At 48.1% G+C, this 26,296-nt stretch overlaps 2 protein-coding genes across 3 annotated transcripts; one reads left to right on the top strand and one right to left on the bottom strand.

Moving 5' to 3' along the window:
* Positions 1-3: 3 nt before the first annotated feature.
* VPS51 (VPS51 subunit of GARP complex) lies at positions 4-18,825 on the bottom strand. Of its 2 annotated transcripts, XM_058160569.1 has the most exons (11): positions 18,599-18,733; positions 17,971-18,169; positions 16,841-16,970; positions 15,511-15,657; positions 12,837-13,056; positions 11,606-12,359; positions 9,363-9,578; positions 5,723-5,941; positions 4,407-4,519; positions 2,091-2,178; positions 4-609 (listed from the first exon to the last, which is right to left on the bottom strand). In XM_058160569.1, exons 3-11 carry the CDS (start codon positions 16,938-16,940, stop codon positions 349-351), a joined length of 2,118 nt encoding a protein of 705 aa, XP_058016552.1. In that variant the 5' UTR covers positions 16,941-16,970; positions 17,971-18,169; positions 18,599-18,733; the 3' UTR covers positions 4-348. The 2 variants fall into 2 exon arrangements, with proteins under 2 accessions (XP_058016552.1, XP_058016551.1); XM_058160568.1 differs by lacking the exon at positions 17,971-18,169 and having other exon boundaries at positions 18,599-18,825.
* A 3,049-nt stretch (positions 18,826-21,874) lies between these two features.
* Positions 21,875-26,239, top strand: LOC131186735 (cation channel sperm-associated auxiliary subunit TMEM262-like). Its single transcript, XM_058160627.1, has 3 exons — positions 21,875-22,051; positions 23,451-23,550; positions 26,160-26,239. Exons 1-3 carry the CDS (start codon positions 21,875-21,877, stop codon positions 26,237-26,239), a joined length of 357 nt encoding a protein of 118 aa, XP_058016610.1.
* The last annotated feature ends 57 nt before the right edge of the window (positions 26,240-26,296 follow it).

The raw sequence follows: 26,296 nt of genomic DNA, 5'->3' as shown, positions 1-26,296 counted from the left end.
GAAGAGAATTAAATTACTCTTTATTTATTATAATTTCCCCACCGTCGAAGTTTCAAGACTGCAGGGCGCATCATCCACAGGGCGAACCCAATTTTCCCTACGTCGCTTCGCACACAGTAGAAAGAGAAACGTTTTCAGAAGTTCCTTTTGCGGAATAAGAGTTGGGTATTTTAATATAGGGACTTGGGGAACTTTTAAAGAGGCGTGGACTTCGACTCCCAGAATTCCCCAGCCGGGGGAATTCTGGGAGTTTGTAGTCCGCGCATCTTAAAAGTTCCCCAGCCGGAGAAACTCTGTTCCCGGGATGGTCCAAATTAAGGCTCCGTCCTTATTGTGCCGCTCCCCGTTCTACCCCCGTTCGCAGATGACCTCAATCACGCTCTGCTCCATGGGCACGGGGTCAAGGCACCGGTGAGCCGTACTGCCCACGATTTCGTCCAGCAAAAAATGTACCAGGTTCTCGTCCGAAACGAAGCGCCAGAGGTAGAGCTGCAGGTAGTAGCAGTCTACCTGGATCTGCTGCAGGCCAAAGCGGCCGAAGGTGCGCAGGCGGACGCACTCCAGGAAGGTCTTCAGGCTGATCTTGATGATGCCCGTCAGCACGGAGACCTGGGCGGAGGAAGAGGGCGGAGGGTTTGAAAGAGGGAGGGGGAAACCCAGAGGCGGGATATTTTTTTATTTATTTCGAAAAGATTGGGAAGCCACCATGTGCAAACTCAGAAGGAATCCTTCTGATTATGCATAGTCCTTGACTTATGATGACAGCGGAGCGCGACCTTTCTGTTCTTAAGCAAAGCAGTTAAGTGATCTTTGCCCCATTTTATAGAACTATCAATAGCACTTATATACCGCTTCACAGTGCTTTATAGCGGTTTACAGTGTCAGCCTGATCTGTCCCCCTCCGTAGTCCGGGAGACATGAGCAATGACTTAATTAGCCGGCAACTATCAGCTCTGGCAGCAAACTAGCCAGCGTCTGCCTGGTGTCTCTGTTATCTCTCTTGATGCCGATGAGTCAGCCAGGAAACCAGGAACAAACAGGACTTCAGCTCTAATTCTCCCTCTAAGCAGTTGATTTGCTTGCCACGAACAGGTATAGCAGCCCTTGCTGCTTTTATATCCTGTGGGGTGTGGCTCCATGACTCAACACTTCCTAGGCCTGCCCCACCCTTGCTTCTGTTGTTCCCGCCTCTCCTGCCTACGAAACCTAGGGTCCAGCCAGGCCTGATTGCCATCAGCCGGGTCTGGAGGCGTGGCCTGGGTGGGGAAAGAGTCAGGGAATGGAGGCCTCGTTATCTCCTCCACCTGGCCTGCCTCTGACTCCTGGAGCTGAGCCAGGAAAGCCGGTGCTCCAGAGGTAAGTCCTGATGGCCCTTCCCCCTCACTTTCCAAGTCACTTTCTGGCAGGGCCCCCGGCTCGGGTGGCGCAGACACAACTAGCAATAGCACTTATATACCGCTTCTCAATGCTTTATATCCCCCTGTAAGCAGTTTAGAGAGTCAGCCTCTTGCCCCAACAACAATCTGGGTCCTCATTTTATGGACTTCGGAAAGATGGAAGGCTGAATCAACATTGAGCCTGTCGGGATCGAACTGCTGGCAGTCGGCATTGTTAGCCTGCACTTCTGCATTCTAAACACTGGGAGGGAGGGAAGGAAGGAAGGGAAGCAGTGGTAGGTAGCTACCGGTTCTCCAAACCACTCGCCGCCATCGCTACCAGATTGGGTGATCCGGTCCGAACCGGGAGCATTTCACCCCTGGACTGAAGGGAATAGTTTTTGTCTTTTTGTAGACTCTGATTCTGACTGACTCTAATGCAAGCAGCATCCCTTAGTAACAGTACCTTTCGCTTCCACCAAATGGAGTCGAGGGTTTTTCTTCCCTGAGGGATCAGACTGGGGCAGGACTGACAGTATGAGTCTAAGTGTACCTTAACCTTGGAGGTGCATCACTTCCTTCCTGCTAAAAGCTTTCCCAGCCGTTGCTCAAACCAACCTACTTTAAAACAACAACACTTTCTGCTTCTGAAGGTGCTGGGCGAAGAGGAGAAAAAGAGAAGAACTGGGCTCCATGCACCCCGCTTGTCCTCACCTTGTTAAACTCCACGGGGCTGAAGATATCAATCCGCTCCGAGAAAAGCTTCTGGATGTTGCTCAGCAAATTGGTATCCATGGGGGCACTGAACGCAATTGTGGTGTGGAAAGAAGAAATAATCGATTACTTTAAATAGATATATACCATCTGCACTGATGATGTTACCTAGTTGGGTCATGAAACGTCTGCAAGGAAAGAACCCAGTTCAGAGAGCACCAAGGGTGCCACAGTCCTCTTCTCTTCCATTCCACAAGCTCCCTTCTAGCACTGATGATGATCCCTAGCTGGGTCATGAAACATCTGCAAGGACACAACCAAGCTCAGAGAACACCGAGGACCCCACAGTTTGATCTACCACTGTGCACTTGTTTGTGTTAATTTTTTTTTAGTTTTAATTTTCTTTTAATACAAACATTTCATCTTTCATTAAACAGTGTGTGGGTACAAATATTTTGCGCAATAACAATTAAGATTTGCAGCCATATTTACTATTTTGTCCATTCTTAACTTAGTACTAATACCTTACATACCTACTATTATAACAATCCTCTCCTTAGCTGATTTAACTTGGTTAAAACTTTTTCCATATTTCACTTCTCTTGCTTTTCTTTCTAATTTTCATATTTGTAATGTTTCTAACCATTGATAGAATAACTCCCATATATAATCAGAATCTTCTTTTTCTTTAATTGCAAGTGTTAGTCTATTCATTTCTGCACATTCTGATATTTTCTTAATAACAGTCTCATCTGTAGGGATCCCTTCCACTTTTCCAATTTTGTACAAAATTGGTTGTGTAATTAACGATCTTTTTACCCTTTTTACGATCTTTTAAAGATCTTTTTACCCACAAAAATGTTCTTTTAAAAGCCATATTTTTTCTCAGGCCTTTTCAGGCCGACTTATGACCACAATTGACCCCAGAATTTAGGCTGCTAAGTGAGAAATACGTGAAGCGACTTTTGCCCCGTTTTAATGACTTTTCTTGCCACATTTGTTAAGTGAACCACTGCAATTGTCAAATTAGTCACACGGCTGTTAAGTGAACCCGGCTTCCCCATTGACTTTGCTAGTCAGAAGGTCGCAAAAGAGGATCACGTGACCCCAGGACGTTGCCACCGTCATAAGTGTGAACCAGTTGCCACGCATCCGAATGTAAATCGCGTGACCATGGGGATGCTGCAACGGTCATACGCATGAGGACACTTTACAGCGCCGTGGTAACTTTGAATGGTTACTAAATGAACTGCTGTGAAGTTGAGAACGACTTGTACTTTTTTATTTTACACTTTCTTTCATCCTACAGAAAGTCAAGGAAGCCAATGAGGAAAAGCAAAACTTGCAGCCGTTAACTTTCAAGTTTAAAAAAGCCCTAAACTCATAATTTAATTGATTAGCTGGAAAAGTCAACTTAGCTCCCCTTTTGAAAACTTAAAAAGTGAAAGCTAAGCGTAATTCTGAAAGGACGTGGTGGCTCAGGGGCTAAGATGCTGAGCTTGTCGATTGAAAGGTCGGCAGCTCAGAGATTCGAATCCCTAGTGCCTAACAGGGTGAGCTCCCGTGACTTGTCCCAGCTTCTGCCAACCTAGCAGTTCAAAAGCAGGTAAAAAATGCAAGTAGAAAAATAGGGACCACCTTTGGTGAGAAGAGCGTTCCATGCGCCTTTGGCATTGAGTGATGCCGGCCACATGACCACGGAGACGTCTTCGGACAGCGCTGGCTCTTTGGCTTAGAAACGGAGATGAGCACCGCCCCCTAGAGTCGGGAACGACTAGCACATATGTGCGAGGGAAACTTTTACCTTTAAGCATAATTCTATCTTGCTCATAGATAGCTTGGAACCAGCATCAATTCCCTAAAATTACAGGTAAAGCAAGGGTGAAATCCAACAGGTTCTGGAGAACCAGTAGTGGAAATTTTGAGCAGTTCGGAGAACTGGCAAATGCCACTTCTGGCTCGCCCCAAAGTGCGGTGGGAATGGGGATTTTGCAGTATCCTTCCCCTGCCACGCCCAAGCCACGCCCACCAAGCCACACCCAGAGAAGCAGACGTAAAAAAATTTGGATTTCACCCCTGAGGTAAAATCCTTGCAAAGTCAATGGGGGAGACAGATTCACTTTTACAACCAGGTTGCTAACTGGACAGCTGCAGCGATTCACTTAACAACACAGGCAAAAATCCCCTTAACAAATGTCTCGCTTAACAACAAAAAAATGTTGGGCCCAATTGTGGCGGAGCGCACCTGAAGGTGGTTTCGTTCAGAGGAGGTAACCTTACTCTGAGGCCTTCCCCACTCCACCCCCATCAGCTCACCTGGGAGTGTAGCTGGGCGCGTAGCGGCTCTGCTGTCTAGAGACGGAAAAAGTCCGCTTGCTGGAATCGCTGCTCTGAGCTTTCCGCACCCCTTCCTCGTAGAGCAGGCCCACCTGGGAGAAGAGACAAGGGCAGGGAGATGCGAGTTGCTGGTATGGACAGGCAGCGGCAGCACGGAATGACAGAGCGGAATGACAGAGTTGGAAGGGGGCCTTGTAGGTCATCTAGCCCAACCCCCCACCCCCACCCAAGACCCTACCCCCGTGATGGCAAACGTACGGCACGCATGTGGGCACGCATGCTGTCACCAGCTGTTCTTCTGTTTTCCAATGCACACATGCACGCCAGCCATGTGTGGCTTTGCGGGTACCAGGGTGCTGGAAAAAGGCCTGAAAAACTGCCAAAAACCAGGCTGGTTTTGGCCTGAAAAATGGCCCGAAAAATGACCTGAAAACGCTAAAAAAAAAACAGCCTGAAAATGCCCCCCCCCAAAAGGCTGTTTTTCAGGCCATTACTGGGCCATTTTTAGCCCATTTTCCAGGCTGTTTTTAGGGCCATTTTTCGGGCCGTTTTTTACTCTGAGTGTTGTGTGAACTGAGAAGCTGGATTTTTTTGGGGGGGGGGAATGGCACATTATGTCAAAACTCAGCAGAAATTTTAGGTTAGTGATTCTTTTGAGTTCCCACCGTGCAGGGACCCACCTGTTGTGGTCCCTCAGCAGCCTACGGAGCTGGCAACGGAGTCGGACAGCGATGAGGCTGAGGTGGGGCCAGGGCCATCGGGGAGTGAGGTGCAGACTCCAGAGCCTCCAGAGACTGATAGTAGTGAGGCAGAGGAACAGGAGGAGCCTGTTCCTAATGCACGCATGAGAAGAGCTGCCAGAAGGCAAGAGCAGCTCAAGCAAAGAGGACGACTCGGGAGTAAGGCCAAGAGATGATTGGCCCCTCCCATAAGGCTTAAAAGACCAGCAACGGTGTTTGGGCTTTGCTGGAAAACAACGTTGATAGTTTCGTCTTGTTGCATTTGTTTTGTATCAGTGTCATCTGAACATTTGCCAAGAAAGGCCTTTGGCAGTTTGCCTAATTAGACCAAGGTTTGCGATAGGACTCAGGTGTTGGGAGGAATTTGTTTTAATTTAGTTGAACTACACTGGGAATGAAGTAATTCTCAGCTGTTCGAATAAAGTTTGTTTGTTTGTTTCATGGACTGAGTTTCCTACTACCTACTTGCGCCTGGGTCACAACAACGCCCTAAACGGCTGCTTCACCTTCTTCCCAGGGAAATCCGGGGCTTGGCTGGGCCTTCCCCGCACTCACCTGCACGTCGATCGAGGTGGCGTCTTCCACCACCCTCTTCATGACGGCACGGACGTTGCGCGGCTCGATGGTGGAGATCCAGTCGCGCGTCTCCACGCTCTTGCGCAGCATCTGAGAGATGATCAGCCCCTGAACCTTCACGTAATGGTTCAGCAGCTTCTGGGCAGCCTCCCTGGCCTCGGCGCACAACACGGTGACTGGCGTCACAGGGGAATGGTCCTGTTGAAGGGACAAGACCCAGTGAAAAAGGATAGCCCGGCAGTTAGGAAGATGAGCTTCAAGCCTGGCTCACCGGAATTTTAAACAGCGTCTCCTTTTCCAGGAGATGTTTCATCCTGAGATTGGAGCCTGAAGGCTCCGGGAAGACACAGTTACTTCGGTGTTTATACCATCAGCATAGAGCTGTGATGGCGAATCTATGGCACGTGAAGCCATGTCTGTGGACACGCAAGCGTTGCGCTATCTCAGCTCCAGTGTGCATGTGCGTGCCAGCCACCTAATTTTCAGGCCTTCTGGGCCCACTGGAAGTTGGGAAACGGGCTGTTTCCGGATGGTTTCGGGGTGGGGTGGGGGGAAATGCCCTTTTTGCCCTCCCCAGGCTCCAAGAAAGTCTCTTGGAGCCTGGGGAGGGTGAAAAACGGGCCTACCGGGTCTACCGTGCCATTGCATGCCAAAAGCAGGGGGAGCGTGGGGGAGGTCATGCATGCATGGGGGATGGGGCACATTGAATTATGGGTGTGGGCACATATGCGTGGGACTCAGACACACACACCTGCGCTCCCTCTGCTTTTGGTACGCGATGCCTCAGTGTTTCTAGAAAGCTGGAAACACCAAAAACACTCCCACCAATGCTGAAAGGTAGCGCTTCTCAAGTTGACAACTTTAAGATGGGTGGACTTCAACTCCCACAATTGGGGAATATTGGGAGCTTGAGAAACACTGGTTAGAGGTGTCAACTCCATGCTGTTAAGTGCCTAGTTTTGGAAACAGTCCTTAATCCGAGCCAGACGTGGATGCTAAAGTTAATGTAGGACTGTTGGCTAATATCACTAATATTTATAGAGAAGGACAAGACCCAGTGAGAAAGGATAGCCCGGCAGTTAGGAAGATGAGCTTCAAGCCTGGCTCACCGGAATTTTAAACAGCGTCTCCTTTTCCGGGAGATGTTTCATCCTGAGATTGGTGCCTGAAGGCTCCGGGAAGACACAGTTACTTCGGTGTTTATACCATCAGCATAGAGCTGTGATGGCGAATCTATGGCACGTGAAGCCATGTCTGTGGACACGCAAGCGTTGCGCTATCTCAGCTCCAGTGTGCATGTGCGTGCCAGCCACCTAATTTTCAGGCCTTCTGGGCCCACTGGAAGTTGGGAAACGGGCTGTTTCCGGATGGTTTCGGGGAATGTTTTGCCTCCCAGGCTCCAAGAAAGTCTCTTGGAGCCTGGGGAGGGTGAAAAACGGGCCTACCAGGTCTACCATGCCATTGCATACCAAAAGCAGGGGGAGCGTGGGGGAGGTCATGCATGCATGGGGGATGGGGCACATTGAATTATGGGTGTGGGCACGTATGCGTGGGACACCCCCACCCCCACGCTCCCTCTGCTTTTGGCACGCGATGCCTCAGTGTTTATAGAAAGCTGGAAACACCAAAAACCCACCAATGCTGAAAGGTAGCGCTTCTCAAGTTGACAACTTTAAGATGGGTGGACTTCAACTCCCACAATTGGGGAATACTGGGAGCTTGAGAAACACTGGTTAGAGGTGTCAACTCCATCCTGTTAAGTGCCTAGTTTTGGAAACAGTCCTTAATCTGAGCCAGACGTGGATGCTAAAGTTAATGTAGGACTGTTGGCTAATATCACTAATATTTATAGAAGAGAAGAGAAGAGAAGAGAAGAGAAGAGAAGAGAAGAGAAGAGAAGAGAAGAGAAGAGGAGAGGAGAGGAGAGGAAAGGAGAGGAGAGGAGAGGAGAAGAGAAGACTGGAAGAAGAATAGAATAGAATAGAATAGAATAGAATAGAATAGAATAGAATAGAATAGAATAGAATAGAATAGAATAGAATAGAATAGAAGACAAGACAAGACAAGACAAGACAAGACAAGACAAGACAAGACAAGACAAGACAAGACTATAAGGATAAGAATAAGAATAAATATAGAATAGAATAGAATAGAATAGAATAGAATAGAATAGAATAGAATAGAATAGAAGACAAGACAAGACAAGACAAGACAAGACAAGACAAGACAAGACAAGACAAGACAAGACTAGACTATAAGGATAAGAATAAGAATAAGAATAGAATAGAATAGAATAATAGGATAGGATAGGATAGAATATAATTTTTTATTGGCCAAGTGTGATTGGACACACAAGGAATTTGTCTTGGTACATATGCTCTCAGCGTACATAAAAGATTAAGGTACAACACTTAATGATAGTCATAGGGTATAAATAAGCAATCAGGAAACAATCAATATCAATATAAATCGTAAGGATACCAGCAATAAATTACAGTCATGCAGTCATACATGGGATGGGAACGATGAGATTAGTAATAGTGCAGACTTAGCGAATAGTTTGACAGTGTTGAGGGAATTATGTGTTTACCAGAGTGATGGCATTGGGGAAGAAACTGTCCTTGTGTCTAGTTGTTCTGGTGTGAAGCATATTCAACCTAACCCAATCTGGATCCTGAAAAGATCTTGCATAAGGGGTTCAGCTCAGAAACTGCACCCAGCCTGACCCATTCTGGGCTTTTCCTTGGGGTTCCCCCCACAGCTCAAGAGCAGGAAATCCGCACCCTTGGGTATTGCAGGAGGGCCCGTGCAATGGCGCAAGCAACTCTCAATGTATTGCAATAAGGAAACTCCGAGGACAAATTGTGCAAAAAGGACACTGTGTACATGTGTTCCTTCTCCTGTCCTGAGCTTGCTGTGGCTTTTATTTCAAACAATTAAGCTCACGGGCGGTTGCATAATGCTTAAAAAGTTGTTTTCCCATTAGATGATGTTTGGGCCGCTGATCAGCAACGATCAGGGATCAAAATTATTTTATTCTAACGTTTCTTGTCTCAATGGATTTTTAGCTCTGCGGCAAACTTAGTCAAGTGAAATCAAATCTTTATTACGGTCGTAGACCAGCATCATCTAGGATTTCCCTTGTAGTTTGGAGGTTTTGCAGTCAGGGTAAAGTGTAAAAAGTCTCACCAGTGTTTCTCAAACTTAACAGCTTTAAGAAGGGTGGACTTCAACTCCCAGAATCCCCCAGCCAGCAAGTTTTAAGAGGGATGGACTTTCAGGAGAATATATTTGGATTTACAACTCTGTGATTCCCTTAGCAACCATTGTAAAAATGGCTAAACGCGGATGCCTTGACTTACGAGTATTCCATCTTAAGACCGAAATTCCAGTCCCAGTTGCAGTCGTAAGTCAAGGACTAGATGTCATATGTAATGTTGGCGTCAAAATAAATTAAAAGACTTTTTGAAGGGTTGGGTCTGCAACTCAAGGAATAGGCTGGAATTTTCTCTGTGCTCTTCACCAGAATTTGGATCCGATGAAGTTCCGAGAGAAGAAACGAGAGGCCTGCAATGGTTTGGGCTTCTGAACTTGCGCTCTGGCCGGCCTCCGCCCCTACCTGTACCAGGAACTGCTCATCGGTTAAGGTGAGGATGTAGCTGATGGTGGCCGTCTCGTAATCCAAACAGAGCCGGGAGAGGAGCAGCAAGAGAGCCGGCGGGCTGGACCCTCCTTTGTCGCCCGAACTCTCGCAGAACTGCCGGGCGATCTGGCAAAGGGACTTGATGAAGCTGACCACGAGGCCTTCGCGGACACCCTGGCTGCAGAATTCGCCCTGGAGGAAACCAAAGGGACACGCTAGTGGGCAGCTCTATGCAGAATAACAGAGTTGGAAAGGACCTTGTAGGTCATCTAGTCCAACCCCCCGCCCAAGCAGGAGACTCTACACCATTTCTGATGGATGGCAGTCTGGTCTCCTCTTGAAAGCTTCCAGAGATGAAGCTCCCACAATTTCTGAAGGCAACTTCTGTTCCACTGGTGGATTGTTCTCACGGTCAGGAAATTCCTCCTTATTTCCAGGTTGAATCTCTGCTCTTGGTTTAACCTGGGTTTAGCATGTTGTGGGAACCCAACCAGAAACCCCCAGTCTCTTTCCCCAGGGCAGGACTAAGTGAAACAGCCGATGGCCGGCTCAAGCAACCCCAATTTAGACCTATGACTCCAATTGAGACCAACATTTCTGTTGTTCAGTGACTTTTGCCCCGTTTTACGACATTCCTTGCCACAGTTTGTTAAGGGAATCAACTGCCATTGATAAGTCGGTAAGCAACTGGCTTTCCATTGACTTTTCCTTGTCAAAAAAGGTTGCAAAAGGAGATCGCATGACCCCGCCCAGGACACTGTATATTTACAATATGTTGATAAGAAATAAAATAATAATAAAAAAATCCTTGCTGGATAACATCCTTCCCTGAAAATAAGAGCTGGTGCCTGTTTTGGTGGCAAAAAAATTAAAAAAATAAGACAGGATCTTATTTTCAGAGAAACACGGTATCACTTAAGAGGTCAACTCACGAAGCTTCTCTAACCAGCTCCCAAACCTTGGCTTGAGAGTCATGTTTTAATTAGGGCATTGGTCGGAACCCTGACATTAGCCTTATTCCAGCCCTGTATAGCAGAGTTATTTGTCTTATTTGTCTCAAGAAACCTCTATGCGGGTCAAGAAGCAACAGTGAGAACTGGACATGGAACCACTGATTGGTTCAAAATTGGGAAAGGAGTCCGGCAAGGCTGTCTACTGTCGCCCTGCCTATTTAACTTATATGCAGAGCACAGCATGAGAGGCGGGGCTGGATGAATCAAAAGTTGGAATTAAGATTGCCGGGAGAAATATGAACAACCTCAGATATGCAGATGATGCCATTCTAATGGCAGAAAGCGAAGAGGAACTCAAGAGCCTCTTGATACGGGTGAAGGAGGAGGAGAGTGCAAAAGTTGGCTTGAAACTCAACATCAGGAAAACTAAGATTATGGCATCCGGCCCTCTCAATTCCTGGCAAATAGACAGGAAAGAAATGGAGGGAGTGATAGGTTTTATTTTCCTGGGCTCCACGATTACCACAGATGGGGACTGCAGCCAAGAAATTAAAAGACGCTTGCTCCTGGGGAGGAAAGCTACGGCAAATCTAGACAGCCTACTAAAAAGAAGTGACATCACCCTGCCAACAAAAGTGTGCATAGTCCAGGCGATGGTTTTCCCAGTTGCAATGGATGGCTATGAAAGTTGGACCATAAGAAAGGCTGAGCGCCAAAGAATGGAGACCTTTGAACTCTGGTGCTGGAGAAGACTCCTGCGAGTCTCTTGGACTGCAAGGCCATCCAACTAGTCAGTCCTAGAGGAGATCAACCCTGACTGCTCTTTAGAAGGGCAGATCCTGAAGAGGAAACTCAGATCCTTTGGCCACCTAATGAAAAGGAAGGACTCCCTGGAGAAGAGCCGAATGCTGGGAACGATGGAGGGCAAAAGAAGAAAGGGACAACAGAGAACGAGGAGGCTGGATGGAGTCACTGAAGCAGTCAGCGTGGTAGAGGAAGCAGTCAGCGTGGTAGAGGATAGGAAGGCCTGGAGGAATGTTGTCCATGGGGTCGTGATAGGTCGGACACAACTTCGCAACTAACAACGAGAATAGCAGAGTTTCTCATCTGTGGCAACTTTAAAATGTGTGGACTTCAATTCCCAGACTTCCCCAGGCAACAGAATTCTGGGAGTTGAAGTCCAGACGTCTTAAAGTGGTTAAGGAGGAGAAAGGGTGCTTTGCAGCGGGTTACAAAAGGACAAATCCCTGTTTTGTTTTGTTTTACCTTGAAGTAAGGCTTGTTGGAGAAGTTGATGTCCTTGGCGGTGAAGAGGTGAACATAGGTGAGGACTGACTTGATCTGGTTGAGGATGGAGGCCGAAATGGTGCCCAGCAGCTCTGCCAAGCTGGGGTTGTCCTTCCCCACCAGCCGAGGGGCAGCCAAGGACTGGCGCACGTCCGTCAGGCAGTCCAGGTAGAAGCTCTCTAAGGCCTGGAGGTACTGCCGGATGCGTTCCTTGGCCGCGCGCACCACAATCTCGGTCCCTTCGGCGGCCGCCCGTGAGGCCGGCAAAAGCTTGGCCAGGGCTTGCAGGCGCCGGTGGAAACGGTCCAGCGCCCGCACCAGCAGGGAGTTGTCGCCCACCCCTTTCTCGAGCTGAATACGCCTCTCCACCAGGGCGAAGTAGCGTTCCATCAGGCCATCGACGAAGGCCACCAGCTTGTCGTGAGCCATGCGGGCGATGCCCTGGGCGCCCTCCCGGTGGATGAACAGCTCCTGGTAGGAGGCGATCACCAGGCAGATGTTGCTGACGAAGCTGTTGCACCCGCGGTCCGTGAATTCGAGGATGTCGGTCGCTGGGCCGGCTGCCCCTAAACGCGGCCCGTCTCCCAGCTCGGCCTCCAGGGTCTGCAGCTCGGCCTCCAGCCGGCAGTGGGCGTGAGAGAGGAATTCATCACACAGCTCTTCCGCCGGCTCTCCCAGCTGGAGTAGCAGTTCCACACATTCGGCTAAGTCTTTGGCACCGGAGTCTCCATCCCTGGAGGAAAAAGAACCCAGGCGGACTCATCAGAAGGTGGTCCTCCCTCCCCCTCTTGCTCCATTGTAACCTGCCACATTTTACCGGTAAGTCCTTGACTTACACTAGTTTGCTTAGTGACCGTTCGAAGTTACAATGGCACCAGGGGGGAAAAAAATGACTTATGTCTGTTTTTCACACAACGGTTGCAACTGGTTGTAAAATCCAAGCCGGTTGTCAAGCTCTGGAATTGGGATCTCGTGATGCAGTGGTCGTAAGTGTGAGTCCAGGCTGTAAGTCACCTTTTCCAAGGCCGTGGTAACTTTGACCCGTCATGAAATGGTCATAAATTGAGGACTGCCCGTGTTGGGTTTTTTTGTTCGTGCAAAACCTTGTGGCTCGATTATTTTAGCCCTCTGCAAATTCAGTGACCGAGAACGGAACACCTTCTGTGCCAACCGTCTCCCCCTGTTCTCACCGCCTCCTCTGGGTGCTTACCGGAATTTCTCCCGCAGCTTCTGAGCGAGGTCGGCCATGATCTTCTGACAGTCGTCCTGGATGCCCCGGAAAGAGGGCATGTGTTGGTACTGGTGGAGGATGCAGCGGGCTTTGCTGTAGTACCGGACCGCCTGCCCGTAGGCCGCCAGCTCCACGCACTTGGTCAGACGGGCCGGAAGCTCAAAAAGGAACTGCAGCTTGCGCAGAAGCGTATGGACTCCTGGGGTTGGGAGCAAAGGTGGCATTCAGCTGGTTCGGGCGAACAGATAGCGGAAATAGATGGTGCGCCCACCCACCTGTCCCAGCTCTATGCTGTCCTATTTCGGCATGTTTTTGAGGCTGGGCGCATGGGCGGAAGGGGCACGTGCACGCAAAGAACATCCGTGGAAGGTGCGCGCGCTCACATTTTCAGCGCTGGGCAAACCGGTAGGAAAATTATGCAAATCCTACCTTTGGTTGGGAGGGGGAATCAGATCAGGAGACGCAGGTTTGGGAGCTACCCCACATTGGTCTCCAAGGTGTAAGCAGGGTTGCCAAATTTGCCCGTGAATTATGCCAAATCAGCCAGCTGGATAACAGGGAGTCCTCGACTTACAACCACAAATGGAGCCCGAAATCTCCATTGCTAAGCGAGACAGTTGTAAAGTGAATTGTGCCCCATCATACGCCTTTTCTCGCCATGTTTGTTAAGTGAATCACTGCATCTCTTAAGTTAGCAACCCTGTTGTTAAGAGAATTCTGGCTTTCCTGTGGAGTTTGTTGGTCAGGAAGTCGCCAAAAGTTATTATATAACCTCAGAACACAGTAATCGTCATAAATATGAGTCAAATAGCAACAGCAATAGTCCTTAGATTTACATACCGCTTCACGGTGCTTTCCAGCCCTCTCTAAGCCAGGGATCTCCAACCTTGGCCACTTTAAGACTTGTGGACTTCAACTCCCAGAATCCTGGGAGTTGAAGTCCACAAGTCTTAAAGCTGCCAAGGTTGGAGACCCCTGCTCTAAGCTGCTTACACAGTCAGCATATTTGCCGACAATCTGGGTCCTCATTTTACTGACCTCAGAAGGATGGAAGGCTGAGTCAACCTTGAGCGGGTCAGGATTGAACTTCCTGGCAGTGGGCAGAGTTTAGCCTGAAATACTGTCTTCTAACCCCTGCACCAACACTCCCTCCCTCCTTCCTTCCTTCCCTCCCGCCGACTTCACACTGCTTTCCAGCCCTCTCTAAGCGGTTTACACATCTGCATATTTGCCCCCAACAATCTGGGTCTTCATTTTACCAATCTGGGAAAGACAGAACGCTGAGCCAACCTTGAATTGGTCAGAATCGAACTGCCGAACCGCCAACAATTCGGCAGTCAGTAGAAGTAGCCTGCAATACTGCATTCTAATCACTGCACCACCATGTTCGAATTTTGCTGCAATGGTCGGAAGCGTGAAAAACAGTCATCGCTCCCTTTTTTCAGTGCTGTTGTAACGTCGAACCGTCACTAAATGAACTGTTCTAAGTCGAGGACTACCTGTATGCCAAATCTACATCCAACCCACCACCCTTATTGCTCTTCCAGGAGATCTTTGCCCAAACATCTTACACTGGTTGTAATAAGAATGTAAGGTTATAATGTAAGGAGCGCTTTATATAGTGACAAGAGTTTATGGAACAAATCGAATTGCAGATAATCATTCGGTTAGTGACTGTTCCAAGTTACAACGGCAGTGAAAAAAACGACAGCTGCACTGTTCTGGGGTCAACGGATCGGCGATTGCAAACTTCCGACAAGCTAAGTCAATAGGAAAAGCCAGGCGCAAGATTCATTTAACAACTGCAGCGATTTGCTGAAGAAGCCTTGCATAAAGGTGGTACGATTGGATATGGCTCCCGTAAGAAGCGCCTCGCTTAGCAACGGAAGCTCAGGTCCCAGTTGAGGTCCTGACTCGAGGTCTATTTGTAGCCAACGGGTTGTCTCATGAGTCAGTAGGGCTGCTTGTAATGAAGATAGGGATTATCTAAAAAGTAAGGTTTTCTATGAATGAGGTAGCTCTTATCTTGCAGCACATAATATTCGTAATTAAACATATTTGCCTAAGCCAGAGGTCTCCAACCTTGGCAACTTTAAGCCTGGCGGACTTCAACTCCCAGAATCCCCCAGCCAGCTTTGCATAATTAGAAAAACAACCTGGCTCTGAATCTTATTGTAGAGAAGACTATGGCTCCTTTATGACCTGTGGACTTCAACTCCCAGAATTCCTCAGCCAGCCAGGAGTTGACTGGCTGGCAAGTCCACAGGCTGTAAAAGAGGCCATCGTTTCCCACCCCTGTCATAGATCATCATCTTCTTTTAATGACCCCATAATCCCTTCTCGGGTGGAGTCTGGGCAGCTGAATGGAGCTTGAGTGTTTCCTGGCCGGATGCCCTTCCTGTTGCCAATGCTGAGTTTTGTTCAGCAGATATATTCTCATCGTGCCCAGGGAGAGAAATATCAGCCTCTACCTAGGATTGAACTCACAGCCTCCAGATTGTGAGGCGAGAGCGCCACCTCTAGGCCACTGCACCACTCATCCCTATCATAGGTGGACTGGAAATATTAAGCCTCCCGTATCCTTTTTGGATCCAAGAAAATTCACTGCTGCAATGATATGCTTTGGTCTCCTGGGCATGCCAGACACACCCACCTGACAGCTTGGTGATCTGCTCATGTTGATCCTGCAGGGTCCCACTGATGCTGGCGCTAAACTCGGTGATCACGGCCATGTTGGCCGCCAGGCAATCCATCTCGTCTTCCATCTTCTTGAAGTCGTTCTTCATCTTGCGGATTGTGTCTAGCGGAGGTGGGGGGGGGGGAGAAAGGAAAGGAGTTAACCGAATGACAGAATGGGAAGGGACCTTGGAGGTCTTCTAGTCCAGCCCCCCTGCTCCAGCGGGAGACCCTATATCATTTCAGACAGGTGGCTGTCCAGTCTCTTCTTAAAAACCTCCAGTGATGAAGCACCCACAACTTCTGCAGCTGGAAAGGCTTTCTTGCAATGCCGAATGTTCCCAGAGCATCGTAGTGCATAGTCACCGACAACAGCAAACGGAGGTTTGTAATAAATAATGGTTTTATCTATAAAACAATATATACTATACATACACATACTACAGGCAGAGGTCAAACAATCAGCAATTACGGGGCTCCCCTTGAAGAGCACCCGAAGGCTCCAGTTAGTCCAAAATGCAGCTGCGCGGGTGATAGAGGGGGCCGTCCGTGGCTCCCATGTAACACCACTCCTGCGCAAGCTGCACTGGCTACCTGTGGTCTATCGGGTGCACTTCAAGGTATTGGTTACCACCTTTAAAGCGCTCCATGGCTTAGGACCGGGCTATTTACGGGACCGTCTTCTGCCACCGTTTGCCTCCCACCGACCCGTGCGCTCTCACAGAGAGGGACTCCTCAGGGTGCCGTCGGCCAAGCAATGCCGGCTGGTGACTCCCAGGGGAAGGGCCTTCTCTGTGGGGGCTCCTACCCTCTGGAACAAACTTCCCCCGGGACTTCGTCAACTTCCTGACCTTCGGACCTTTCGTCGCAAGCTGAAGACGTACCTATTTCTTCGCGCAGGACTGGCATAGAATTTTAGAATTTTAATATTTTATTATTGGGGTTGTAAATTTTAACTGGGTTTTATTGTTTTATATGTATTTTAAATTGGGCCATATTTGATAGGTTTTTTAATTATTGTTTTTATTATATTTATTATTGTGGTTTTATTTGGCTGTGAACCGCCCTGAGTCCTTCGGGAGAAGAGCGGTATAAAAATTTAATTAAATAAATAAATAAATAAATTACAGCACAGAAAAAACACAGGGTGAGAGAGACGCCCTAAAAGGGCCTCTTCTTATTATACAGGCTCTTAAAGGGATAACAGCCAAAAACCTTGCTGACTCACTCCCATCATTACATCATTGCATCAGCTGGTCAGCTCTTAAATCACTACCCCGACAAGGGTATCCCCGTCCTCAAATTACCTGTGGCAGAAATGAACTTGTTGTAATTCTCATAGACCAAGGTCTGCATGTCACTATCCAGCGCTCGGATCTGCTTCACCATGTCTGTCTCACAGTCCATCAGCTGAGCCAGGGGGCATTCCTTCCGCAGCTGGTAGAAGGGAAAAGGAAGATGTTTGCTGGTGGCAGCAGAAAATAACTTTTGCTTGGTTCTTTGGTCTTCATTGCAAGATCATGAGATTGGCAGAGAAAAGCCCGGAGGCCGAATCCCGATCAACATTTCCAGAGAGGGAGGGGCTCATTGGGGAAGACTAAGATTCTGATGTGTGGTTTCTTGTTTTTGTTTTTTTGCAATAGAACTTAAGATTTATATACCGCTTCACAGTGCTTTACAGCTCTCTCTAAGCGGTTTAAAAGTCAGCCTCTTGCCCCCCAAAAATCTGGGTCTTCATTTTACTGACCTCAGAAGGATGGAAGGCTGAGTCAACCTTGAGCCGGTCAGGATTGAACTCTAGGCTGGGGGGCAGAGTCAATACTGCAATCTACCTGCTGTGCTACTCTCCGGCAAGAATATCATAGCATAGCAATAGCACTTAGACTTATATACTGCTTCACATTGCCTTTCCAACCCTCTCTAAGCGGTTTACAGAGTCAGCTTCTTGCCCTCAACAATCTGGGTCCTCATTTTACCAACCTTGGAAGGATGGAAGGATGAGTCAACCTTGAGCTAGACAGGATCAGTCGGCTTGCAACCCTGCATTCTAACCACTGCACCACCACGGCTCTGGTTTTATAGCTCCCCCACCCCATTAACTCCAAAGTCCAGCCTTTAAAACATAGAATAATAGGAGGTCTTCTAGTCTAAGTCCCCTGCTCAAGACCTCTACAGTTCTGGACAAATGGCTGTCCGATCTATTCTGAAAAGCCTCCAGTGTTGGAACACCCACAACTTATGGTGGCAAGCAGTTCCACTGGTTAATCATTCTCCTTGTCAGTTTTCTCCTTAATTCCAGGTTGCTTCTCTCCTTGATTAGTGTCCATCCGTTGTTTCTCGTCCTACCTGCAGGTGCTTTGGGGAAGGGGTTAAATCCCACCCCCCCCACCCCATTTCCAACTAAATTAAGCTGTCAATCTAAGGATTTCCTCTCTACCTGGCTAGGTGGCTAAGACACTGAGCTTGTCGATCAGAAAGGTTGGCAGGTCGGCGGTTCGAATCCCTAGTGTAGGTCTCCTGCGTGAGCAGGGGGTTGGACTAGATGACCTCCAGGTGTCCCTTCCAACTCTGTTACCATTACCCACCAGGACGGATGGAAGGTAGCTTCTCCATACCACCCTCCAGCCTCCAAGGACCTAAGAACGGAGAATTTCAAGAAGAAAATGGACATGGAATAAGGGCTCCTGTCTTTGGGTTGGGCTAGATGACCTCCAGGGATCCCTCCCAACTCTGTTACTGTTACCCACCAGGACGGATGAAAGGTAGCTTCTCCATACCACCCTCCAAGGACTTAAGATTGGAGAATTTCAAGAAAAAAAACGGATATGGAGTAAGGGCTCCTGCCTTTGGGTTGGGCTAGATGACCTCCAGGGGTCCCTTCCGGCCTTAGGATTCTATGGCCTAAAAGGGAAGACCGGAGGGGGGGGGGCGGTTGTAGTCCCCCCTGAAGGATGGGGGAAGGGCAAAAACCCTCGCGAAAGGGTCCCGCGGGCCTTCTGCACATGCCCAGAGGCCCCTTAGGCAGAGGGGCGTGTCCGAAGCACCGCCCCTTTCCCTGCCCCCACCTTGGTGAGGTAGGTTTCTGGGTCGAAGTGGGGCCCGTTGATGTCAATGGGGCCGCCGAGGTCGCCCCTGGCCGGGTCGGCCAAAGCCTCGCCCGCCGGGTCGGGCAGCCCGTAGTAGAGCTTCAGCATCCCGTGAGGACGCCGCTTCCCGCCCGGAGGCTCCGGGTCGCCTTCGGACTGGGCCGCCGCCGCCATTGGGGGGGGAAAAAAGAAGCCGTTGGCCACGCCCCTCGCGGAGCACTTCCGTCGCGGCAGCCGGGGAAGTCCCGACCGCGTCTCCATGGAGACGCGTCCGCTCTCGCACTTCCGGAAAAGTTCCGCGGGAACGAGTTTGACACACAAACACAGACACACGCGTGGCCTAGAGCGTCAGCGAGGCCGCTCCGTCCGGGTTTCTCGCTTGTCAACGAGCTCCTGGCGGACTTTAGAGCCGGGTGAAGCGAATAGCTTGGGAAGGGTGGCGGGGGGTGGGTGAGGAAAGGCCCGTCGCCATGGAAACCTTTCCCCATCTTTCGTTCTTCTTTTTAATGGCCTGGCGTGGCAATGTTTAGTCGGCCGTTTATGCTTTTTATGCTTTGTTTGTACGCCGCCCGTGGGTTTTATGTCTTGTGTGCAAATATCTATCATCTATTTAGCTACACACACATTTGTGTGAATTGTTTGTACAAATATATACACACCTGCGTTTAGTTTATTTAGATTTGCGTGTGCATTTATGTATGTGCATATTTATGTAGAATAGAATAGAATAGAATTTTTTATTGGCCAAGTGTGATTGGACACACAAGGAATTTGTCTTGGTGCATATGCTCTCAGTGTACATACAAGAAAAGATACGTTCATCAAGGTATGTATATTGTATGTGTGTAGATCTTTGGTTATTTGGGTTTTCTCCCGCGTAAAATTGAAAGTGTCTTGGCGACGTTTCGACGAAGTCTCATTCGTCATCTTCAGGCTTCAGCGTCGTGCTTCTGGGAGCAAAGCTGAAGCACGAAGCTGAAGCCTGAAGATGACGAATGAGACTTCGTCGAAACGTCGCCAAGACACTTCCAATTTTACGCGGGAGAAAACCCAACTAACCAAAGACCTACATACAAACACCCGCAAAAACCTCAGAAAACAAATGTATGTGTGTGTATATATATATATATATACACACACACACACATACATATACATATATATACACGTATATAATATTTAGTCAGGCCCTTGACATGTCAATTTTTATACACACAACACATGTATGTCATATATGTATATATGTAAGTATATTTCTATATTTGTATGTATACATATGTATCATATCTGCATACACACTATAATTCTATATTCACGTGTGTGTTTTGTATGTATACTTATGTGTATATCTACGCACACACCTTATGTATATCTAAATACACACTTTTTATATACACACACGTATATATACTGTATATGTGTATGTATATTTGTATGTATACATATATGTATATATCCAAACTATGTATTGTATCTGCATACGTAGACTTTATATAATTTTATACATGCACACACATATAAAAACACAAGTAGTCCTCAATTTACATTAATTCATTTAATGGCATTCATTGAAATTTGCATTGGGAAAAAGGCTTCCGACCATTTTTCACACGACCTCCGCAGCATCGCCATGGTCGCGTGGGGAAAAAACCCGAAATCCAATAGATTCTCAAACATGGAATAGGGTTATGTGAAGGTCTTCTAGTCCAGCCCCTTTGTTCGAAGCAGGAGACCGTCTACCATTCCAGACAAATGGCTGTCCAGCATTTTGCTTAAAAACCTCCAGTGATAGAACACGGCCACAACTTCTGGAGACAACTTTTGTTCCATCGATTCATTGTTCTGCCAAAGAAATTTCTCCTTAGTTCTAGGTTGGATCTTACTTTGATCAGTTTCCATCTATTACTTCTTGTCTTGCCCTCCGGTCAATCAATCCGGTCAATCAATCCCCTAGTACCCTTCAAGTACTAGAAGACAGCTATTATGTCATCTCCAGTCCTTCTCTTTTGTTAGACCAGGCATACCTAATTTTCTCAATTGTTCATTGTGTGTTTTAGCTTCCAGACCCTTTTATCGTCTTTCTTGCTCTTCTTTGCACTTTTTCTAGAGTCTGAACCTGGTTTTTGTATTGTGGTGACCAGAATTGCATAAAGTATTCCAAGTGTGGTCTCACTTTTTTTTTTAAATTGCCCAGCGGTGAAATCAAGCAGGTTCTGGAGAACCGGTAGTGGAAATTTTGAGTAGTTCGGAGAAGCAGCAAATACCACCTCTGGCTGGTCCCGGAGTGGGGTGGGAATGGGGATTTTGCAATATCCTTCCCCCAGGAGTGGGGGGGGGAGATGGATATTTTGCAGTATCCTTCCCCTGCCACGCCCACCAAGCCATACCACGCCCACCAAGCCACGCCCACAGAACCGGTAGTAAAAATTGAATTTCACCACTGAAGTTGCGTCTCTTTTGAAGGAGCTTGTCCCTCAGTCACTGCAGAAGTAACACTTGGACTATGATTCCCTACATACTTTGTCAGTATTTCACACTTGGCCAATAAATTCTATTCTATTCTATTCTATTCTATTCTATTCTATTCTATTCTATTCTATTCTATTCTATTCTATTCTATTCTATTCCTTATCCACAGTGCTTGGATGTCTTCCGAGCTTGCCTTGGCCATCTGTATCTGCTATTAAGGTTCCAAGTAATAGACCCATAGCAAGCAAAACTCCGAGGCAGGCAGATTCCTCAAAAGAATAGCTTTATTGGACATACCATATTGGCACAGGCCTGGTGAAAACCGACTCTGAAGATTCCCGCGGTCCTCACCTAATTAAAATTTTCTCAGTTTCTCAAAACCATCAGTCACGTGGTCCAATCAGGGCACTGCTTGGTTGCCCGGTGACATCATTCCGCCTTCCTCGGACCAGGTGTGAGAATGACCTTGCTTCCCAAGAGAAAGTATTTTGTTTCGACTACAAAACCCCAGCCGTCTAAAATCCCCCCTTCAGTGTGGCAACACTGAAGCTTCCAAGATGGCTTCGGTCAGGTCAGCTTCAGGATTGACACCTGCCGTCGGGTGATGCCCGATACCCACTTGCTTTGGGGGGGAAATGCTGCCAATCGTCCGGCTTCTAGAACCTCTGCATCCTTATGACTTCATCAGGCCAGGATCTCTTGTGAGACCCACCTCCTCCAGGAAGGGCCTCCTTCCTCGCAGCTCCCCTAAGACTAAGGAGACCCCGGCTGGCCAAGATGCCGCAAATGGGCTCATGGAAAGACCCTTTCCTAACTGTCACTTTCCCAAGCAAGGTCATCTTTATCATTGGCTCATGGGTTCTGTTCGTCATCAACATTGGCGTGATCATTGGGGACCTCTACCACTTCCTGGTCTCTCAAAGAGGAGACCTCATGAGCTTCCGGTTCACCGTATCGCTGCTGGTAAAGAACCTTCCTTTGCCTCTTCTGCAATGCAGTCGTCCCACGGGAGGTGGGGTGGGGGGAATAGATGACCTCTAGCTGGGGTGCCAGGAAAAAAAAACAACAGGTCAGGGAAAATAGATCCACTGCAGCCTTTCCAGATTACAGATTAACAGAATTGGAAGGGATCTTGTAGGTCATCTAATCCAAACCCCCCCCAGCCCAAGCAGGCGACCCTACACCATTTATTAACAGATTAACAGAGTTGGAAGGTACCTTGAAGGTCATCTAGTCCAACCCCCCACCCAAGCAAGAGACCCTCCACCATTTCGAACAGATGGCAGTCCAGTCTCTTCTTGAAAGCTTCCAGGGATGAAGCTCCCACAACTTCAGAAGGCAACTTCTGTTCCATGGGTTGATTGTTCTCACTGTCAGGAAATTCCTCCTTATTTCCAGGTTGAATCTCTCCTTGGTCAGTTTCCATCCATTCTTCCTTGTCTGGCCTTCAGGTGCTTTGGAAAATAGCTTGACCCCCTTCCTCCTCTCTGGGGCAGCCCCTCAAATATTGGAAGATGCTATCCTGTCTCCCCTGGTCCTTCTCTTCACTAGACTAGCCAGGCCCAGTTCCTGCAACCGTTCTTCAAAGCCTCCAGTCCCCTAATCATCCTGGTTGCTCTTCTCTGCACTCTTTCTAGAGTTTCAACATCTTTTTTTTTGTATAGTGGCATCCAAAACTGGTTGCAGTATTTTAGGTATGGCCTTACCAAGGCTTTATAGAGTGGTATTAGTACCTCACTTGATCTTGATTGCATCCCTCTGGTAATGCAATTTAGGATTGTATTGGCTTTTTTAGCTGCCGCTGCACACGGCTGGCTCATATTTAGCTGGTTGTCCACTAAGATTCCAAGATCCCTCTCACAGTCGCTGCTATTAAGCCTGGTTTCCCCCAGTTTATATGTATACTTTTGGGTTTTCTTCCCTAAGTGTAAGACTTTACTCTTTGAATTGAATTGAACTGAATTGAATGGCGGGCGGGAGGAGAGGGAGAGGGAGAGGGAGGGAGGGAGAGAGAGAGAGAGAGAGTGAGAGAGAGACTGAAGCCATTCTTGTAAATCAGGGGACTCCAAACTTGGCCATTTTAAGACTTGTGGACTTCGACTCCCAGAATTCCTCAGTCGGCCATGCCGGCTGAGGAATTCTGGGAGTCGAAGTCCACAAGTTGGAGACCCCTGCCATGAAGCGACAGGATGTGAGATGCTACGGTTTCTGACGTTAGCATGCCATTTTCCTATTTTTTTAAAAAATTAATTAAAATAATATTTTTTAAAAATATTGAAGAAGGGAGGAGAAAAGCTCTACTCTTTGCAACGGGAGACCATTCATTCCCCCCTCCCACTGCTCTTCTTTGGCTTTCTGACAGTTCTCCCACGTGACCAGCTTCTATTTGGCCCTCCTAGCCAGCATCTACACATTGCAAGCGGATGATGGCTTCTTGACGTGCCTGGCCCTGACCTCCTTAGGTAAGATGATGACCAGGAGGAGGAGGAGTAGCAGTGAGTTTCCAAGGGTAACAAGCCAGCTTCTTTTAGCTATGGTTTAGTTTCTAATCCCTCCACCATCTAGGCTGGCGTTTCCTAATATTGGCAAATTTAGAAGTCTGGCCTTCAACTCCCAGAATTCCCCAGCCGGCATGCTTTAAGATGGGAGGACTTCAACTCCCAGAATTCCCCAGCCGGCATGCTTTAAGATGGGAGGACTTCAACTCCCAGAATTCCCCAGCTGGCATGCTTTAAGATGGATGGACTCCAACTCCCAGAATTCCCCAGCCAGCATTCTTTAAGATGGGAGGACTTCAACTCCCAGAATTCCCAAGCCAGCATGCTTTAAGATGGGAGGACTCTAACTCCCAGAATTCCCCAGCCGGCATGCTTTAAGAGGGGAGGACTTCAACTCCCAGAATTCCCCAGCCGGCATTCTTTAAGATGGGAGGACTCAACTCCCAGAATTCCCCAGCCGGCATGCTTTAAGATGGGAGGACTTCAACTCCCAGAATTCCCCAGCCGGCATGCTTTAAGATGGGAGGACTTCAACTCCCAGAATTCCCCAGCTGGCATGCTTTAAGATGGATGGACTCCAACTCCCAGAATTCCCCAGCCAGCATTCTTTAAGATGGGAGGACTTCAACTCCCAGAATTCCCAAGCCAGCATGCTTTAAGATGGGAGGACTCTAACTCCCAGAATTCCCCAGCCGGCATGCTTTAAGAGGGGAGGACTTCAACTCCCAGAATTCCCCAGCCGGCATTCTTTAAGATGGGAGGACTCCAACTCCCAGAATTCCCAAGCCAGCATGCTTTAAGAGGGGAGGACTTCAACTCCCAGAATTCCCCAGCCGGCATGCTTTAAGATGGGAGGACTTCAACTCCCAGAATTCCCCAGCCGGCATGCTTTAAGATGGGAGGACTTCAACTCCCAGAATTCCCAAGCCAGCATGCTTTAAGATGGGAGGACTCCAACAGCCAGAATTTCCCAGCTGGCATGCTTTAAGAGAGGTGGATTTCAACTCCCAGAATTCCCCAGCCAATGTGCGTTAAGATGGATGGACTTCAACTCCCAGAATTCTAGCCTGCTTTAAATGTTCTGGTCTTAAACTTTCAAAATTCTCCAGCCAGCGGTACTGGTTGGGGAATTCTGGCAATTGAAGTCCACCACTTCTTAAAGGTGCCAAGGTTGTGAAACAATGATCTAGGGCCCTACATTCATTTTTTTTCCCCTGCCACAACCAATTTTCCAAGTTGAAATTCTGAAAACTGAAGTTCACAGATCTAAATAGATGACAGTTGCCGAATCTAGTGGTTAAGGCACCAGGATAGAAAGCAGGAGACAGAGTTCTAGTCCTTCCTGAGGCACGAAAACCGGTTAGTGACTTTAGTCCAATCACCAGGAGATGGTGAGTTCTAGTCCCGCCTTAGGCATGAAACCTGGGTGGCTGATTGGACCAACCACCAGGAGATGGTGAGTTCTAGTCCCGCTTTATGGGTGATTTCGGGCCAGTCCCTCTGTTTCAGTCCAATCCACTACACAGGATTGTTGTGAGGAATCACCAGGTCACTGCGAGTTCTAGTTCCTCCTCCTTAGGCATGAAAGCCAGCTGGATGACCTTGAGTCAATCACCAGCAGACAGTGAGTTCAAATCCTGCTTTAGCCATAAAAGCCAGCTGGGTGATATTTTGGGCCAATCACTAGGAGACGGTGACTTCTAGTTCTGTCTTAGGCACAGAAACCAGCTGGGTGACTTTGGGCAGGTCCGTCTTTCAGCCTAACCTCACAGGCACTGGTGAAATGCTATCGGTTTGTACCGATAGCATTTCACCGGTGCCTGTGAGGTTTGTACCGGTTCGGGCAAACTAGTAGTGATAAAAACTACCAGTTTGGGCGAACCGGTAGTTAAAAAAAAAAGCTACCGGTTCCTCCGAACCAGTGTTTCCGACGATCAGTTGTGCCGCGTGATTTAAAATCGCTAGAAGGCAGGAAATCTTGCTTTCTAGTGAATCTTAATTGTGCGGCACAGCTGTTCCCCCACCTTGCTGTTCTACTTACCTTCCCAAGCCTCCTTTTTCGGCGTCAAGCGTGCGTTTGGCATGCATCGCATCGTTTGGCATGCATCGTTTGGCATGCATTGGGCCTCTGTGGCTCAGACTGCTAATGCAGTCTGTTATTAACAGCAGCTGCCTGCAATTACTGCAGGTTCTAGTCCCACCAGGCCCAAGGTTGACTCAGCCTTCCATCCTTTATAAGGTAGGTAAAATGAGGACCCAGATTGTTGGGGGGCAATAAGTTGACTTTGTATATAAATATACAAATAGAATGAAGACTATTGCTAACATAATGTAAGCCGCCCTGAGTCTTCGGAGAAGGGCGGGATATAAATGCAAATAAAATAAAATAAAAATAAAAAATGTGCGGGCAGCAAACCGGTGGCAAACCGGGGAAGATTTCACCACAGGGCTGTTGTTGTGGGGAAAACAGGAGGCAGAAGATACGTTGGATATGTTCGCTGCCTCGAGTTATTTGTCAAAATAATAAAAGCGGGGATACAAACGAATGAATGAATCTTTTCCTTTTCCCCCAGCCATGAATTTTGCTCTATACTTGGCCCGATTCTGCATGGACTACCTCACCATCGATTACAGGGAGGAAAAATATGAATGATCAGAAGGAAGCAGGGGACGAGAAGAGAAACTCTGAAGGGGCAATGAAGGAGTAACC

Source organism: Ahaetulla prasina, chromosome 17, assembly GCF_028640845.1.
Source record: "Ahaetulla prasina isolate Xishuangbanna chromosome 17, ASM2864084v1, whole genome shotgun sequence".
Classification (NCBI taxonomy): domain Eukaryota; kingdom Metazoa; phylum Chordata; class Lepidosauria; order Squamata; family Colubridae; genus Ahaetulla; species Ahaetulla prasina.
This window is presented reverse-complemented; position numbering and strand designations above follow the sequence as displayed.

What these genes read in the sequence shown, in the direction of transcription:
- VPS51 (XM_058160568.1), bottom strand. Translation starts at nt 18,793, where the DNA reads ATGGCGGCGGCGGCCCAGTCCGAAGGCGACCCGGAGCCTCCGGGCGGG. An exon ending in CAAGTTCATTTCTGCCACAG is followed by an intron (nt 15,658 to 16,840) that starts GTAATTTGAGGA and finishes CACCTCCGCTAG; the next exon opens with ACACAATCCGCAAGATGAAG. An exon ending in GCGCCCAGCTACACTCCCAG is followed by an intron (nt 2,179 to 4,406) that starts GTGAGCTGATGG and finishes AATTGCGTTCAG; the next exon opens with TGCCCCCATGGATACCAATT.
- LOC131186735 (XM_058160627.1), top strand. Translation starts at nt 21,875, where the DNA reads ATGGGCTCATGGAAAGACCCTTTCCTAACTGTCACTTTCCCAAGCAAG. An exon ending in GGTTCACCGTATCGCTGCTG is followed by an intron (nt 22,052 to 23,450) that starts GTAAAGAACCTT and finishes GCTTTCTGACAG; the next exon opens with TTCTCCCACGTGACCAGCTT. An exon ending in CCTGGCCCTGACCTCCTTAG is followed by an intron (nt 23,551 to 26,159) that starts GTAAGATGATGA and finishes CTTTTCCCCCAG; the next exon opens with CCATGAATTTTGCTCTATAC.